We start from the raw sequence: 11441 nt of genomic DNA on the forward strand, positions 1-11441 counted from the left end.
AACCCTTTCGCTCTTTCTTTTTGTCCACCAACCCTCTCTTCCTCTTTGCTAATTGAAACTCGTTATCTACCAGCGTGTAGAGAGGAAGAGAGCGTTGCAAAGAGACAATTTTCACCTCCGATCGTTGGCTATGGCGGCGCCGGAAGCTCCCGTTTGCTACGTCGGAGTTGCCAGAAAGTCTGCTGCCTTCCGTCTCATGAAACAAATGGTTCGCAATTTTCATTCTACTTTCATATACATTTGTAAATGCTCGTATTTGTATGTAATGAACTGAATTGAATTGCTAAACTTGAATTATTTTTGTTTTTATGGTTTGATCCATGTCATTTGAGTTGAAATTTGGTAACTTTGCATATTCGTGTTCTAGAAAACCACAGAAAATGAGATTAAGAATAATTATTTGTTTTCTATGAAAAATGAATTACATAAAGTTGTAGAAATGTAAATATCAAATTGGAATAAGTTATATATTTGTACTCTCCTTTGTCTCCATAGTAATATTAAAGCTCGAGGATTTTATATTTGTTTAATTTCCATGAATTTTGTGATTAGGAGAAGTGAATGATATCAATTGAGTGATGCTGAGCTTTTGATTTTGGGACTTACTCTATGTATGATGTATATTTTGATTCGGGATTAATGAGAGGTTTTCTGGTGCTCTGTACCATGTACACCCCTAACTGCAATGAACCAATGATGGAACTAGGAACTTGTATTGCTAGTTAATCTGCAAACTTTCCATAGATACATATATTTCTAATACGTATGAAATGCGTGTTCAATAGGGATGGGAAGAAGGAGAAGGCCTAGGCAAGAACAAGCAAGGAATCAAAGGATATGTCAGAGTTCAGAACAAACAAGACACTGCAGGTTTTTTTTGACTGCTTTATTGCTTCTGTAGTTGTAATGTGCTCTGTTACATTGTTGCAGTAAGGAAAAAGAACAATTCCCCCTTCTCCTCTGTGTGTGTGTGTGTGGAAGGGGGTTTGAGGGGGGGGGGGGGAGGGGGGTGATTGAACAAAATAGAGATTCCTTAGCACTGCAATGAAGTAGCAAGTGATTGCGACCGAGTGCTATTCTGCTTCACTGGGTTGCGTGGATCTGAAGTTGGAAGAAATTTTGTTACCTTCTTTATCATTCGGCTTTCAAAAATCAATAATTAGTTGTTTTTGTTTTTTAATTATGAAATAGGTATCGGTACAGAAAAGCCAAATGAATGGGCTTTTGACACTGCTCAGTTTGATAGCATACTTAAAAGATTGAAAGTGGTAACTCTCTTTTTAGACTTTAGTTTTAATTAATTAGTAAGTTTGTTTCCAATTTTCTATATGACTAATATTCTTTTATGTTATTTGGCAGCAAACAGCTGAAACCAACAATGATGAAGGTATATTGAATTGGAAATTGTTCTTAATTTATAATTGTACTTTTTCATTCTGTTGTATGAATTATTTTGGCTGTTTCTAACAGTAAAAGAGAAAAAAGAAGCGCAAAATGACACGGCAACAGGAACTTCTAGTGGCGAACAAGAGACTGTTGCTAAGGTTACCAGGCCTCAAGGAAGGTGAGCAAGTTAACGTCACTGTATGCTTCTTCATGTGTGGTGAGCTGGAGCCTGGAACACACTGTAATAATATCTTTTATTTTTCTGTGCACCAGATATAAGAAAAGGGAGAGAGGGAAGCTTGTGCATGCATATTCAGCTCAGGATCTTGAAGGAATTCTTGTAAGTTTACTTTTGCATGACAACTGTGTTTCCACTATATGGATATTGATTAAGGATATACCAAGCTCACCAGCAATTTATCCTTGATGTTATCTCTGAGGATGTTAATTTATTATTGTTATAGACAATCAATGAACAAACTATTTTTAGGGTACTTGACCATTCAAAACCTGTATACTTCCATAAAAATTAGGAGTCCTGGCAATAAAATTGAAAATGTTTGTTTCTTTTATATGATTTAATATTCACTTATTCAATTACATAAGAAAATTGTATCAGCACTTGGTATCCGTTCTAGTTGGAGGATAGAGATACTCGTGAAAGAGTCGAGGTTTGATGAAGCTTAGTGGAACCATGATTGTCTTATACAAAAAAAATGCAATCACTTGCCCATGTTTGAGTCCTTATTTGACTCAAAAGCTTGCAATTCATGCTCCTTTTGGCAATATCTTAAAAAAAAAATCTGCTCAGCCAAATTTGCATTTTATGTAGGTCAAAAAGACAAAGACTTCTCAGACAAACGATGATCAGAAGGTACCAGATACAGCAGAGACTATTATTGTTGCTGATGATGCATGTAAGTTCTTGATATGTTATTTGCAGTTAGGCTGCCTAAGCCTCCTCTGATCTAGTAGATGTTTTCTTGCTATGTTAGTTTCCAATCAAAATTATCGAATCAAGGCCCATAAACAATGTAGGAAGATTGTGTTCTTCCATTGATTTGCTTTGTCTGGGTAGGGTTTTCTTTTTGGTTGGTGGAAGGAGAATTTGGAAATATGAGTAGGTACTAATTTCTGTCTGACCTGCATTGCAGCTCCTGTTTCTCAATCATGTCTATAAATATTTTTCATTTTCTTGGAGGGTGGTGGGATCGTTGTGGCGGTGTATGTTTATAAGTGTGTGCGAATGTTTAACAAGGATATGTTTACGTGAGATGAGGAATGGATTTTAATACTTGTTGAACCTGGATTGGGCTTTTAGAGATGAGTGCTGATTGTTTACTAAAGTAATTCTTTTTTGCCAGGGAATGAAGATCAAGGGGTTCCCCCAGAATGGTGGGGCTATAAAAATGGATTTGTCTCAGGAGGATTTCTTGGAAGTCAAGCTCGGAGAAAAACGTCATCCTCATCAGATAAGATGCGAGACTTCAGTGAGAGGACCACATTCCATGAGGATGATCAAGAAAATCTTTATAATCTTGTTCAAGTATGCTTTCCAACCAATTTGAAGAAGCATAGATTTTATGCTAATTGCTATAAATGAGTTGAACTGTCACTGTCCCCTCAACACAAGTGTGACACTTCTAATGAAGCTTTATCTTTACTAACTTCACCCAATACATCTATATCCTCATAACTGTAATGTTGGCAAATATTATCAGGATCTGATTACTTATATAGTGTAATTGAAAAACTGTAAGATACATATGCCTAGGTAACAAGTGAAGGTGCAAGGTGTGTACTGATTTACAGTTTATTAGAAGGTTGCAATTTTTTATTGTTCTGATATGAATATTTTCGAATTAGCTTTCTTGCTGATGTTCTCTAGTGATGCATATTAGTATAAGAGAAGTTTATCAGATAAGATAATGATAATGTCTTTCAACTGCAGAACACAGCCACAACTGGAAAACAAGGACTGGGTATCAAGGACCGGCCGAAGAAGGTTGCTGGTTGCTACTTTGAGGGGAAAAAGACGTCTTTTGATGATAGCGATGATGAAGATTCTTCTGAGTCAAACCCTCCCATGAAAGAAGAACATGAAGAAATCAGTGGCCCAGTCAAAAATGATGAACCAAAATTGAAGCTGAAGAAATTGTGTAAACGGCTGTTGAAACAGGTTGCTTTATATTGTTTTTGTCACTGGTTTAACTGATTTATCCAAATTATGTCTTGACTTGCTTTTATTGATGTCTCATACTCTAGGCACCGGGGAACTCGTTAAAGCTGAAGCAGCTTAAAGTGCTAATTGATGAACAATCATCAGATTTTTTCTGCAATTTCTCTAAAAAAGAGGCGCTTGCGTTTTTGAAGGGCAAGGTAAAGTACTTTTATTGCAATCTTGAAGTCTTCTACAGGACACATATTGTTCTCTGTCTTTGCAATCATCTTTTTGGATTGTTCTTTTAGCATGCTGATGATGTCGCTCCTTGTATGCAGCTTGAAGGCAGTGACAAGTTCTCAGTGGAAGGAAAGAGGGTGTCTCTTTCTTAAAGAGAACTGAAAGAATTTTGCCGTTGCTGAGATTAACCGTAGTAACGAAATGTAGATGGCCACCGAGACTAGGTTCACAGTAAATCAAGTTTATTTTGTTTTGCTGAGATATATCAAGGAGCACAGCATTGCGTTTAGGGGAGTACAGCATTTAGGCAGTCATTTCTTCACCCAGTGATCTGCCCTTGTTCTTTTTCTTCTCCTTCTTCTCTTCTACCACCCTCCCCGCTGTTTTGTTTTAATCTTTTTTTTTGGGTGATAATTTGTGTGTTTTTGGCCAAGGAATAGAGGTCGGTATAAGTTGTATTATTTAACAGATGCATAATTATTTGATTGTTACACATTTATAATTTGTTATTGCACAAATGAGATGAGAGGTTTCACCTCCCTTTCCCTGATGAATGGCCATATTTTTTTTCTGTATTATAGAGTGGTCAGTTCGGTATGTCTCTATATGGTTAGTTGTGTGACTACTTTGCAGGCTTGCCTAGTCAGCGTGGACCCTGTGAGCTCTAAATTTATACACAATCATAGCATGTGTTCAGTATATTTTTGGAATTTGTTTCTTTGTTAAGTTGGAGATTTACTTCCTACTGGTCATTGAGTCAAACTTCATGCAAGAGATCCTGGTGTTTTGGAGTGAACATGATAAGCCTTGGTATCAGTGACACACTGATATGATGCGCCAGCTAAATAGACTGCATCAATACATAACAAAGCCGTAATGGTTTCAATTTCTAATACAAATTGATTTTTAAATTCTGAACTTACTACATTGTTCAGAGAGCATTCAATTCTGGGAAATCCAATATTTTCTCAGTACTTGATGTCGATGAGTGGTGTAATTATTAGAGGTAGTTGGCTTGTACTATTTTTGTCGCAAGGAACTTCACCAAGTAATCATATCCATGACAATAAAGTGCTTCAATCTCTGCCCTTCGACCACTCTGAACCATTGCTGCCACCTCTTCTTTGTAGCTATCCTGGTAAAAATAGGTGAATAAGATTTTCCAAACCAAATAATGGAGGAATAAATGACGTTTACGTAGTAACTGGAATTATACCTGCAGAATCTCTGATGACATCAAGCTCTTGGCAATCTGGAGATCTCGAGGTTTCAAAGGGACCAAACATTCTTCAGGTATAAGTTGATTAATATCATCCTTTCGCAGTCCTAACCACTTGACGTTACAAGCTAAAATAACATGTAGAGTAATGAACTCTTATAAGTGAAGTTAAGATAGCAAGGACATATGATTCAATATACTTCCTAAGAGAAAAGTGCACCATATCTGTATGCTTCAAGTCCCATCCCTATGCTTCCAAACTTGAAGGTGCAAAGAATTGCTAATCCAGCTGGATTCCTTAAAAATCACAATTTGATTTGTAAGAACTTTGCTCTACAACTATGTGGTGACAATACTAGTGAAGTCATCTATACCAGTCAACCAGCCCCAAGACTGGCAAATTAGGGAACATCTGACACATTCGATGAAGTAGAAACCTGAATATGTTTTTAGAGATTAGAATATGTAATGAGTTAATAATTGAATGGACAATCTTCTAGCAGCTATTCTGTGAGCTAGAACATCAGAATAAACGAGTTTTCTTTGAAGATGTTTATAACTCTTCACCTGACCTGGTGGCAATATCAGGAAATCCTTTGGCAGTAATCAGAATGCATGGGATTCGATTGAATACACGATCCTCTGCTAGTCGCTGGAATATAGCATGCTAAAAAGTGGAACTAGTTTTAGTTTCTTGCAAAATGATTGACTAGAGTTTCCAACAAGTGATAAAATACCTTTTCCACCATGATGATGTATCGTGCATCTGTTTCCATGGTTAATTTTTCCAACAACTCCAGGTCTCCTGATATAGCATAACCCGAAGATCCACAAGTAGAGCAGTCAACAACTTCCTTATCTGGCTCCTATTTCAGTGGTTTAAAGAAACAAACTTCAGTCATATATCCATCTTTGGGAGAAAGAAATACCAAGTTCAAAATGTTGGATAAACTGCCCATTTCAAATTCTTGAACAAGCTTTAAATAGGAACTTAAAGAATTGTACATCATGTAAGTATTAGGTTCCTTGAGTTTTAGCACAAAATCAAGATACAAAGAAAAATAGTTGATCATAGACGGCTATAAGCAGGTAGCTTTTACCAACTTCAGAAACATGGAAACATTGAAAGTTTGACTAGGTTGGCTCATATTGAAATCAATAAATCAGCTGTGCCTCAATTATAAACTAGTTGAGATAGGCTATATGAATTCTCTATATCCATTTGTTGTACATGGCCTATTTCATTCCAATATGACAGATCATGTTACTGGCCAAGTCAAGGTACTAATACTGCTACGCGTTTGACTAAATTAAAGTATAAACATCTGAAATTACAATCAAAGGGTTAATAATAGTACTTGTAACAATAAACGGCCTGCTATTGCCCCTCTGCTTGATGCCATTATTCCAAGGCTATAACGGCTGCATCGAAGCAAAGCCACCAAGTCTGTTCCTCATAGATAGTAAATGAAGGACCTCGTGTTAACAAAAATCAACCCAACACACAGATTATTATTCAGAAATGATGAAAAAGAAGAAGAAACATCGCTGACCTTGGATGGTCCTATTAACCTGCAATTGAGAAGTGAAATAATCTGGTGAATCACAGAGCAGCTTGTAGTATAGCTCTCTCTGTGTCACCCTCTTTTCCTGAACCAAAATTTGGTAGCACATCTCCATAATCTTCCAAACTTGATCACAAAAACATAGCCAGCATTATTGATTTGTCCATAAGTAATTCAATGGTATGAAACTTGTAGTCTTTTACCTCTTATAAATGACTTGGCACTATTCTCTCTCGTCAAAGATCGCGTGCAAAAAGAATGGGACAGGAAGATCCATGAATCACCGGTAAGTAACCCACGGCTCACTCTGCTATTGTTGGAGTTCCTACTGATCTGTATCAGCCATATATATAAATTATCAACTATGCCTGTTGTTGACGTCCACTATATGAATCATCTGTATCCATTTATATTCAGGCCTAATTCATCCCAGAACTGGTAAATCATTTGTTCTCTGAGGTGACAGAGAGGTTCACATATAAATCTCCCAAAATTGCTAAATTTTGTTCCAAATCTACGTTTTTCTTAAATTCCTCTTCTGATATGAACAATAAGCATTCTGATCAATTTAGAAAGCATAAATAAGATGGAGTTTATCAGCTGTTTTGGGATTTCATTATAACATGCACAGAAGCTACTGATACTTACAGCACGCATATAAAGTAGGCTAAAAGTGCAAATTATAGAGGGATTTTGTTTCGAAAAGATGAAGAGGTAAAATTTCAAACCAGTGCTAGATCGGAAATTGACGGAGAGTTTGAACTTAGAGCTTTGAGAAAATTCAGGACCGCAACTTCGATTCTAGCTCGAACCTGAATAGATAAATTCGATTAGATGAGAAAACAAAGACATGCTGAAATCGCCATACGGTTTGAATTTTGAATCTAACAGTTCAACTTTTCATATGGACTGAAAATTATCGATCCGATTTAATTTAATTGAACTTCTAAATGAAGCAATTCATACATTCAACACTGCTACAAATCTGCGAATGTTTTTGTGACGGAGAGTTACCTGTGAAGGAGGAAGGATATCGGCGTAGCAGAGGTGTTGATCGGAGAAGAAAATGGTTGATCTGCAAAACTCTCCCATGCTTCAAATGGCGGTAAATCTACAATTTGAATTCGGAGGCTAAGTATTTATATAGGGTTTGATTTGGCCCACTTTTGGATATGGGCTGAATTTATAACACTTCACTTGGGCTATATGATAAGCAAAATTGGGGCCGGCGATGGGACAAATTTCAGTCGATTTAATTGCATAGTTTATCGTTTAAATGAGTTGGTCTTAAATTTTTAATTTTTGTCCTAGAAATCCAACTTTAAGGGTGTGCGGCATAGCTTTTGGAGTATTATAATTCAAAAATATCAAGTTATGTCTCGCGAGAAAGTTATTTGCCTTGACGGATAGAAATTAAAGACCAACAAACTAGGGACATAAGTGCAAATGACTGTTTCCATCAAATAAAAAATTCAAGAAGAATTAACTTAAATAGACGTCTATCCAATAACTTAAAACTAAAAATAATCTGTGAATTTTTATTTTTTTTAAAATCTTGGAGTATTAAAGATTTTATTTGTAGATAAAAACACAGCATAAATCCATTCCCACTTAAACAGAATCTGAAAAGGCCAAAATATTTTTCGAAATTCAAAAAAAAAAAGAAGTCTAAACCAAATGGAATTACTGCCTGCTCTGTTTCTGTTTCGTCTTTATCTTCTCGTACATTTTACAGTACTATTCATAACAAACTCTTCCCATTTCCATTTTTCTCTTCCTTATATAACCATTTCTCTGTAGACAAACAACAAAAAATGGCGACAAACAGCAATGAAATCGACAATAACTTGCTTACATTGTCACTATCTTTTCCTCCTCCTCCCGTCGTAGCACCGCCACCTCCACCTCCACCGCCACCACCACCATCTTCTCGCCGTCCACGTAAGCGAAAGCGCACATTGAAAAGCGAAACGATTCCACCGCCTTATCCATGGGCGACTAATCATCGAGCAAAGGTTCACAGTCTTAACATGCTACGATTGAATCAGATTTCAACGATAACCGGTGAAGTTCAATGCAGAAGATGTGATAGGAAATACGAAATAGGATTCGATTTGTGTGATAAGTTTGCACAAGTTGGAAGCTTTATTTTGGCAAATAAAGAGTTGATGCATCAACGTGCACCGAGTATTTGGATGAATCCGATTTATCTGAATTGCAAATTTTGTGAACAAGAGAATAGTGTGAAACCGATTATTGCATCGAAGAAGAAATCGATTAATTGGGTTTTTTTACTATTGGGTCAGTTTATTGGATGTTGTACGCTTGATCAGCTCAAGTATTTCTGCAAACATAACGAGATCCACAGGACGGGTGCTAAGGATCGTGTTCTTTATCAAACGTATTTGAGTCTTTGCAGACAGCTTGATAATACTGGCCCGTTTTATTACTAAAAGTATGAAAAAGTGTCATCATGAAAAGAAGGCTAGAAGTTAAATGGGATTATTATTGCTAGGATGATTAACATTTAGCTTTAGTTGAAAAAAGTTTATGTTTTCTTGTGTAGCCAACTTTTATTTTGGCTAATTAAGACGTAGCAATAGATATGTTGTGTTTTTTTTTTTTGTTAATGTTAAAGTTAATTTCTTGTTCAGTATCATGTTTTCAAATTTTGTCAAGGTTTGTTAGAGGGTAAAATGGAAAGTTATTGTCCTCGTTTTTAAATAATTTACTCTTTTAATAAGTTTATTTTATATTATTTGTCTATTTTCTGTTTGATGTTATTGTCTCCTTTGTTGATTATATACTATCTTTCTTATTGGATGTTATGTTTTATACACTGTTTTCCTCTCCTTTTACTTGGATTTGATGTACTTGAGCTGAGGGTCTTTCGGAAACAGCCTCTCTACCTCCACGAGGTAGTGGCAAGGTCTGCGTACACTCTACCCTCCCCAGACCCCACCTAGTGGAATTTCACTGTGTATGTTGTTGTTTGTTGTTGTTGTCTATTTTCTCTTTCATATTCCCTTTGTTCATTTTTATTAGTCATTTTTTGACTTGGTACAATATTATGAAAATAATTACTCTTGTTTCTATTTATATGTCGTCCTTATTTCACAAAATTAATGCATAAATGACACTTTTATTTCATATTAGCCTTGAAAATATGAATTTGACCAACATAGAAAAACAAAATCATTAATTCATGTTCATTGGTCCATATAATTGAATCAAAATAAATTAAGGAAAAATCATTTTGGCCAGAATTTGATCAAAATGGTAAAATAACATACTCCCTCTGTTCCTAATTACTTGTCTACTTATCCTTTTATAGTTGTCCCTAATTATTTGTCCATTTTGACAAATCAGGAAAGGACAATTTTTTTTATCTATTATACCCTCAATTAAATGACTAATTACTTTGAAAAATGCAGAACATTTCATCTACTTCATAATTAATAGGGGTAAAATGGTAAACTCATTATGTCATTAATTGATTTCTTAATAGGTGTGTCAATTCAAGAGTGAACAAGTAATTAGGGACAGAGGGAGTATTTCACACTATGTTATTTTACCTCTTTGAACATTTTACACTTTTAACTTTAATACATTTTAATTTAAAAAATGGAAAAAATATCAGTTTATTTTAAAATAAAAAGTATATTATAGACTTTTAAAATTTCTGGCCAAATTTTCTGGCTATTTAACATTACCCATAAATTAATTTATGTTCATTTATTGAAAATTTAACTCCGAGTGAATATTAAATGAGTTTACAATGGTAAACTTGCATAGTTAATATTAGGTCTTTGGAAAAAGATTTGAAGAATACTATTTAATGTCAAGGGTAAAATATGAAAAAAAATTAATTGTCTTTTCTTTTCTTAATATGTCAAAAGTGACGAGCAAAAATGAACATCAATTTAGAAATAAGTAACAAGTAAAAATAAATTGATATCACTTAACAAATTGAAAGGTACTTTTACTAATTATCATTTAACTTTTTTTAATACATGCTATTTATGTACTTACAAGTGTAAAATGAGAGAATTTTAGTTGTTTTTATTTTATTTTATAAATTGGCAAGTATATTAAGACAAATATTTTTAACAATATGGATAAATAATTTAAAATGAAAGGAGTATTTTCTTAGGAGAAATATTAAAACAATTCCGAACACACCCTAAATCTTTGTTGCTTTGGAATAGTTTGGATTCAGTCAAGCCTTTTCCAGTTTCCAATAATAACAATAACAAGTAATTAAAAGGGCTTTATGAATACTTATCATAATTTCCACAGACGAAGCATTTTGATTATGCTTTTAATGCTGTTACTTTTTTTTTAATTGACATCAATTTAGTTATGTTGTTACTTTTAATCATCGACCTCAAGTTAATACTTCCTCTATTCTATAATATTAAGGTGAATTTATGAGATAATGCACACATATTAAAAAAAGGAAAATCCTTTTGGCCATAATATGGCCAGAATGATATTTTTCATATGTTATTTTACCTTTTTGAACATTTTTATTTTTTTAATTTTAATATCTTTTAACTAAAAATGGAAAAAAGATTAGTTTGTTTTAAAATAAAAAAGATATTATAATTTTTTTAAATTTCTGACCAAATTTTGGCCAAATTTTCTGGCCATTTAGCATTACCCTTATAAGAAATATTCAAGGACATATATACTCACTCTGTCCAATAATAGTTGTCCACTATATTATTTTGGATTGTCCAACAATACTTGTCCAATAATTTTACACTAATTTGTTAATTTACTCTTATCATATTCCTTTTCCTATTACATTGGGATGATTTGCATTTAGCTTGATTCTAGTGGCCCGTTTGATTGCTTAAAGTATCAA

At 34.4% G+C, this 11441-nt stretch overlaps 3 protein-coding genes across 3 annotated transcripts; 2 read left to right on the forward strand and 1 right to left on the reverse strand.

Annotated features, from left to right (window-relative positions):
* Positions 1-4334, forward strand: LOC125827157 (G-patch domain-containing protein 1). The gene is made up of 11 exons (XM_049506517.1): positions 1-208; positions 786-870; positions 1192-1268; positions 1360-1387; positions 1471-1564; positions 1660-1726; positions 2219-2303; positions 2751-2932; positions 3338-3565; positions 3652-3765; positions 3886-4334. The coding sequence occupies exons 1-11, from the start codon at positions 131-133 to the stop codon at positions 3937-3939; spliced, it is 1092 nt and encodes a 363-aa protein (XP_049362474.1). The 5' UTR covers positions 1-130; the 3' UTR covers positions 3940-4334.
* Positions 4335-4787: 453 nt separating this feature from the next.
* Positions 4788-7663, reverse strand: LOC125826750 (meiotic recombination protein SPO11-2). Its single transcript, XM_049506089.1, has 11 exons — positions 7586-7663; positions 7300-7383; positions 6775-6904; positions 6560-6697; positions 6365-6453; positions 5744-5872; positions 5579-5673; positions 5381-5443; positions 5227-5303; positions 5004-5134; positions 4788-4922 (listed from the first exon to the last, which is right to left on the reverse strand). Exons 1-11 carry the CDS (start codon positions 7661-7663, stop codon positions 4788-4790), a joined length of 1149 nt encoding a protein of 382 aa, XP_049362046.1.
* Positions 7664-8385: 722 nt separating this feature from the next.
* On the forward strand, positions 8386-9024 carry LOC125827160 (uncharacterized). The gene has a single exon (XM_049506520.1). The coding sequence runs from the start codon at positions 8386-8388 to the stop codon at positions 9022-9024; it is 639 nt and encodes a 212-aa protein (XP_049362477.1).
* Positions 9025-11441: the final 2417 nt, after the last annotated feature.

This window comes from Solanum verrucosum, unplaced genomic scaffold (genome assembly GCF_900185275.1).
Source record: "Solanum verrucosum unplaced genomic scaffold, falcon-dt-bn FXZP01000060.1, whole genome shotgun sequence".
Lineage (NCBI taxonomy): Eukaryota > Viridiplantae > Streptophyta > Magnoliopsida > Solanales > Solanaceae > Solanum > Solanum verrucosum.

Coding starts and splice junctions, on each gene's coding strand:
- LOC125827157 (XM_049506517.1), top strand. CDS start 131: ATGGCGGCGCCGGAAGCTCCCGTTTGCTACGTCGGAGTTGCCAGAAAG. Junction 2,933..3,337: donor ATCTTTATAATCTTGTTCAA/GTATGCTTTCCA, acceptor TTTCAACTGCAG/AACACAGCCACAACTGGAAA. Junction 3,766..3,885: donor TTGCGTTTTTGAAGGGCAAG/GTAAAGTACTTT, acceptor CCTTGTATGCAG/CTTGAAGGCAGTGACAAGTT.
- LOC125826750 (XM_049506089.1), bottom strand. CDS start 7,663: ATGGGAGAGTTTTGCAGATCAACCATTTTCTTCTCCGATCAACACCTC. Junction 6,905..7,299: donor CAATTTCCGATCTAGCACTG/GTTTGAAATTTT, acceptor TGGCTGATACAG/ATCAGTAGGAACTCCAACAA. Junction 5,135..5,226: donor ACTTGAAGCATACAGATATG/GTGCACTTTTCT, acceptor ATGTTATTTTAG/CTTGTAACGTCAAGTGGTTA.
- LOC125827160 (XM_049506520.1), top strand. CDS start 8,386: ATGGCGACAAACAGCAATGAAATCGACAATAACTTGCTTACATTGTCA.